We start from the raw sequence: 6,510 nt of genomic DNA, 5'->3' as shown, positions 1-6,510 counted from the left end.
TGAGGCAGCTTTTAATCTGAATCTAAGGATGAATACATGGTTTTAATTATGAGTTTGTGGCTGGTGCTTCCATGTGAGAGTGCATTTCCTCGGCTGTCGGTGTCCCTGTGCAGCACTTGAAATGGAGAAGATGACACCGATCAGTAGCTGCCCACTCACTGATTGCATTGTTGCAGGTTGAAGTGCACTGCTCTGCTCTTATTTTGGTGCAATGTTATTTACAGATATATTAAATTTTAAGGGGAATAGGATTGCTTTGTAAATAGTCAGTGGGAAAACATTCCTAGGAACTTACATATGTGGAACAAATTGTTTGCTCTACTTTGCCATGATTTAAATAACCTAAGACAGATATGGTGTTTATTAAATGCACAACTTCAAAGGACTTTTGAGATTTCCACAGAATATAATGTTCCACGTAGAGTTACACTTGCATTTTCCTCCAGTGTCTGTTGAAAGCTAATTTGGCTTATTGTTTTGTTTTGTTTTGTTTTTGGTTTTGTGGTTTGTTTTTTTTTTTGTCATGGCAGTTGTGGTTTTTCTTTAGTTCATTTCAGTGGTTACAACGTTTTCAGAGAGACAAATATAAGGGACCCATCACGGTATAAATGCTTGAGAGGTGGGAATCCAAACGCTTCGGCGTTTGTAACTCCGTGAAGGAACTTGCAGGCAGTGATTTCCTAGAGGAACACAGAAGAGTGCTGTGAGACACAGGTGCCCAAGAGGACTAGATGTTGCTTCTGTCCGTGCAGGTTCCGTGCTTTGAACACCCAGCTCCACACCTGGAATTTATTAATTTAGTAAGTCTGTGTGAAATCCCAAATCTGATGCAGTTAATGAATGAGGCAGCTAAGCCGGGGATTTCCAGCAGCCTCCCCCGAGGGACCCAGGTTCAGGGCAGACAACAGCATTGCATGGAGCGATGGGCTTGAAATTCTTTAAACAGACACCAGCTGCCCAGCTGGGTCAGATGCCAACAAGAAAATGAGATTCAAAGCCTGGACTCTCTGCCTAGATAGCAAGGGAGTTACTTTGGTATGGTTGACTGTGTCACTTCAACCCTTCCAGGAGAGAACTCCCGGCTTCCTTAAACAGCTGGGGCTGGGGACATACTGGCCTGACAGCCTGAATGGGAAATACTCACTGCACTGTTTTTGCATTGGTTGATCTCCTTAATACATATTTTGCAAACACATTCATCCTCCTTGAAGACAGTAGATGTGCTGTATCAGGATAATTACAGTGAAATAAATATTAGATAAACTAGAGAGTTATTAAATACACCTGAGGCATTTCTTAATCTTGTGTTGGAGCAGAATTCAATATTACTTCTATAATAATCTTCTAAGTGAGCATCAGATCTTAGCCTGGAGTGCAGGGATAAGCAAAAAGGGTGCAAGTGCAAAAAGCAGACCATTCACTATTTTATCAGGTAGGAGCACACTGGCACAGTTTTGTTCGCAGTTGCTCTTGTGCAGTGTCAGCACTCCCTAGATACTGTTAGATCTTGCAGCCTGTGTTACTCGAAGCCTCTTAGGCCTTCCAGCTCATGCTTGCCAGCTCATTTGTCACATACAGTGTGTCTTATCCTTCCTTTGAGGTGTTGCCCTGAAAGTACTTTTTTGAGTCTCACGTTAACTGTCTGAAGCCCAGTTACATCACTTGTAGAGGGAGGCCATCAGTGCAGCAGTCTCAGTTTTTTAGATGCTTTTGACACTCAAATGTTATAAAACTCTCCAATTTCTTGTCTTGTGATGAGACTGATATTCTAAATGGCAATTAGTGATTATTATGGGCTATCAACGGCAAATTAGAAACACTGGCACATACTGATAATGGGGAAAAAATCTCATTCCTTGTGTGCACATTTAACACAGTGATTGATTCTTCACAGTCAGCAAATCTGTTATGTTTATATCCAATTACAGAGTGATTATATGCATATGTTAAGCTTGTTTCTGCAATCAGCAGTGTTAAATGAAATCTAAATTCAAGAATCTGCTGTGCTGGTTCCTGCTGTTGCAGTCACCCCCATGTCCTGCGGAGGAGGAGGCTCCCCAGCCCCTCTGGTCTCATGCTGCAGAGTGAGCCAGGGCAGGTCCAGTTCTGCCAGGGGAGAGGATTTTTATGTGCGCGATCTGTTTGTGATGGAAACCCGTCTGTGCCAGATTACGAGTTAATGCTGGTCAGTTTTTCTTCCCTAAGCTCCTCACAGTGAGTAAACAGCTAAGAAAAAGAGTTAGTGTGCAGTCTGCTCTTGGACCAGAGTGCTGCAGTGTGGGGCTTTTGAGGATAAGCTGATGAACAGCGGCAATATAGCCAACAGCATTTATTTTGCATTGTCTGAGTTTGTGTTCTGTGCTGCCACATTTGATTGAACAAACAAATGGAGGACAATCTGTTGTCTTAAATTTGTGCAGTTTTCACTTGCAACACGGTTGAAATTTCACTGTGAATCAGAGAGGTCCTATCTGCACACCGTGGGAACAGAATGAGCACCAGCCTGGGTCTTTGCATTAACTCAGTGTTAACGGTTTTCACCTCGACAATGTTGTTGTGGAATGCTTTGCTCCTCTTAAAACATTCTGTTGCATTACTAACTTCAGATCATCCAAGCTCTCATTACAAAATCTTGAAAGGTATTTGGTTTTCCTGTCTAAGTGTAGAAAAAGTAGAAGGTAATGAAGTCTAAGGAAGAAAGATTGTATTTTCTTGCATTTGTCCTTAGTAATAAAGAACAAAACCAAAGACTGTACAAAATGTATGGTGGGAGGTGGAAGAACCAGAATTTTGTAAAGTGGTTTTGAGCGCTTTTGCTTGCTGGTTTAATTTCCACAGAGCTGTGTGAGTTTGCATATGTCAGTCAATTGAAAGTAATTCTTTGCTTTGATTATGATTTGAGAATAAAATTAATGTTGCGTAGGGCTCAGTATATGTAAATTGATATCTAAATGCTGCTGTAAGTATAATTACTTTAATAGCAAAAGACAAAATCAAGCTGACTGACAGAGTTTTTAATTAGATTAATATAAACCATTTGTGATTTAATACAATGCTGTCTACAAAATGAGATGCTATATGCATACACGTGAAATCAGTTCAGTAACATACTGGGTCCAAATTAGCTGTTCTTATCATTTCCTTGACTGAGAAGAAATTTGAGTTTGATGCTACAATTTTACTAGTCCAGTATCACTAACATACATGGGGAAGACACATTAATTTCAGCGCTGGGCATTCAGCCCTGACTTATCCTGGTTCTTGTTGACTTAGAACTTAACTTTGCAAATACAGCATCTGGCAAAGAGAAATCTTTCACCTAATTTGTAATCATATTCAGCACAGTAAGAGTAAGATATTGGAAATGTCATTGTATTACAACTCCTTTAGATCTTCCTTTTACATTCCAGACTCTCCAAGTTAGAAAAAGGTTGGTAGGTCACTGCCAGTTAGCAAAGAGCAGATGGAATTTATTACTGGGAGCAGTAAAGCATCTATCTGTGAGAGTGATAAACCCAATTAGCCAAATGTTTGTTGTACTTTTAAATGTTGTAGTCTTAGTACCTATTTCCATACCTGCGTGTGTGGTCAATATAAACTTACTTAATTGTATGCTTTAAAAGGGGGTTAGTGGTGCACTTCTACAGTCTGAATCGTGAGCATTCATAGAAATACCAGTTTAGATAATGTCCTTCAAATGAGCTGGCCTTAGATACCCCATTCCAAGAACCCCTTGTTACTTAACTTGCATTTTATTTGTTTCTAAATAGTCAAAAGCCTGCCTACACCGAGGATGGCTGTTAAAAGGCAGGTGGCTTTTTGTCCTGCGGAGGCCACCTGCCCTTGATCCCACAGACTGTGACATAAATACAAGGCAAACTACTTGTTACTCAGCATCTCACAGTTTTTAAAAATACTGATCTTCTTGAGCAGCTTTCCCTTAAGGAGCAGTCAGACCTCAAAAGAATGGGTGACTCTTTAGAGACGCGGGTTGGGATCAGTCATGACCTCCGACCGGTGACTGGTTTGCCAATAGCTCCGACCTCCCTGACAAAAAAGTCCATAAAGCTGCTGTCCCCAGCGAGCAGCAGCGTGTCCCCAGGGGGCAGGGGACAGCCCCCGGCTCACCAGCTGTGGGGGCTTTTCCCAGCCGCCATGGCTCGCTGCCCTCCTCCCTCAGGCGAGGGCACCTCCGGGCACGTGACGCTCTCCGGGATGCAGCAGGGCAGGAGGGACCCGGGTGGCTCATCCCTCCGCTCTGGTTATTCCCAGCCCAAATCCGCCGTGTGCCGACGATGCCGGCGGCCGGGGCTCACCCAGGCAGGGCTGGGCAGAACCACTGCAAACCCCCTGCCCAGGCCTTGCTCACCGTCTCCCCAGGCAGGTGGGTCTCTGGTGGCTCTTGAAGCCCATCATGGGGAAGGGAACCCCCCAGGTACCTCTTCGGGGCCATGTGGGTCCCCTGGCACCCACTGTGCTGGGGGGACCTTGGGCAGCGAGGAGGGAGGACGAGCTGTGTGCCAGCAGTTTGGCTTTCTCCTGCAAAGTCATGGCTGGAGAATCACCACGGTTTGAATTCAAGGGGTGTATTCCAAAAAGAAAGAAGTTTTCCAATCCCTCTCCACAGGGATGCAGGGGGGCCACAGGATTCTTGCAGGCAGGACTGATAAATACGTTCTCTGACCGGGTGATAATGGAGGGCAGCCCAGGCTGAATGAAGTTCGGCATGGGGAGGGCAGGTGGGGAGCAGACAATTTAGTTTGCAAGTCTCTGACCCTTGTAAAACTTTGTTAAACTGTAAATCTGGAGTTACCACAGCCTGGATAGTTTGCAGGGCTGTCTGTGCTCCTGCTGCTGATGCCATCTGCTGTGGTGCTGCCGTGTGTTGCCACTTGTAACGGGGTCCTGGCCACAGCAGGATAAAGACCCTCCTCTCCTTCCTCAGCCATGAAGGAGGAGCTGCCCTCCTCCAGCTCAGCTCCACACCCGGAGCAAGTCTGGCTGGGTCCTGCCAGAGCTCTGCGTGATCCAAGGCCCCTGGTCACAAGTTACAGCCCAGGACAGTTGCCCCAAAGTTCCTCTTGGTTGTCAAGTCCTTCCTGGATGCCCTTGGCTCTGCCACCTCTGGCTGGAACAGACAAGAGGCAAGAAAAGTCTGCAGTGACTCGGGGCAGGGGAGTTTCTGCTGGGCAGGTAGCCCGGGATGGCTTGACGTTGTTGTTTGTGCTTTCTTGTTCCCAAAGATCCTTGCTGAAAATGGCCTTTTCCACCAGGCTCTGCACAGAGGTAGTGGCTGCAGCAGCAGACAAGCATTCAGCCTTGGGGTTTTTTTTCTCTCTGTTGGGTCTAGAACTCCATCCAGCACAACATGGCCTTGAACAAGCGCTTCATCAGGGTGTCTCGGGAGAAGGGTGAGCCAGGGAAAGGTGGGGTTTGGAAGCTGGAGCCCCAGTATGCCGACCGGCTCAGGAATGTTGCCTCCAAAAAGCAGAGAACGACCCCAGTGCAGCTCCACCAGCCTTCGTCAAAAGCCCAGCCAGAAGCACAGTGCATCGCCAGCCCAGCTGCTTCAGCTCCCGCATCTAAGAACATCCTCACTGTCAGCATGGAGTCACAACAGCTGCTGGAAGAGTTTGAAGAAGTCATCGGTGACCTGAACTCCAACCCAGCAGGGCACAAGCGCAAGCAGCCCTCGCTCCAGCAAGTTTTTTTAGGCGCCTCGGCTGTCCAGCTCTGCCTTGCTGAGCCAGGATGAGCAGCCTGAGCTGGGGTCACTGGAAGGGGACTTGGCCGGGGAAGGCACCTTTGACACCAGCCACCATGGGGAATTCTCCCTTTTTGAGGATCCGGAGCTCACACCCCCGAACAACCCTGCGACAGGCAACCTGGGCTTGAGAGGAGAGGGGCAGCATGTGGGCTGTGCCCAGGGACAGGAGCAGGTCCTCACCAAATCCAACCAGAACCCCCTCGAGTTTGAAACCTTGATGGCCACTTCCCTGCTGCAGCATCCCTGGCGTGAAGAGGCAGAAGATGACCTCACCAACTGGGACAACATCAGACAGCTGTCTGAGCCCAGCAGTGCCTCTTTGCCAGCGGATGGGAACAAACGGAGCAGTCTGGCATCTCTCATCTAAGGGCCAGACACCCTTTCAGAGCCCACACTGACTTTAGGAGGACGCTCGCCCCATGCTGCTGGCACTCCTGAGGCACAAGATTTTCCAGAGACAGAGACATCTGCAGTGGCTTTGACCAGCTTGTGAGATGATTTACAGAAACACTGGGGGGAGAAAAAAACACCGCCACAAGAACTGCTTGCCTGTGTCTTTAAAGGACACATCAGCAGCCTCTAGTGCATGAGTTCCCTCCAGAGAAGAAACAGAACACTATTTTTTACTTTTAAAGGAAGAAATGTGAATTTTATATATATATATATATATATATAAAATTTAGTTAGCTAGTTATTTATTTTCATGGACAGGAGGTATGTTCTGCTTAGAGAAGAAGAAAAAG

At 46.5% G+C, this 6,510-nt stretch overlaps 1 protein-coding gene across 1 annotated transcript; it reads left to right on the top strand.

The window, feature by feature from the left end:
- The first annotated feature begins 4,155 nt into the window (after nt 1–4,155).
- LOC113485830 (forkhead box protein J1-A-like) lies at nt 4,156–6,134 on the top strand. The gene is given in 3 exon segments (XM_026859234.1): nt 4,156–4,320; nt 5,351–5,713; nt 5,715–6,134. Coding segments are annotated over 3 exon segments (948 nt in total).
- The last annotated feature ends 376 nt before the right edge of the window (nt 6,135–6,510 follow it).

This window comes from Athene cunicularia, assembly GCF_003259725.1.
Source record: "Athene cunicularia isolate RWA chromosome 14 unlocalized genomic scaffold, athCun1 chr14_part1, whole genome shotgun sequence".
Taxonomy (NCBI): domain Eukaryota; kingdom Metazoa; phylum Chordata; class Aves; order Strigiformes; family Strigidae; genus Athene; species Athene cunicularia.
This window is presented reverse-complemented; position numbering and strand designations above follow the sequence as displayed.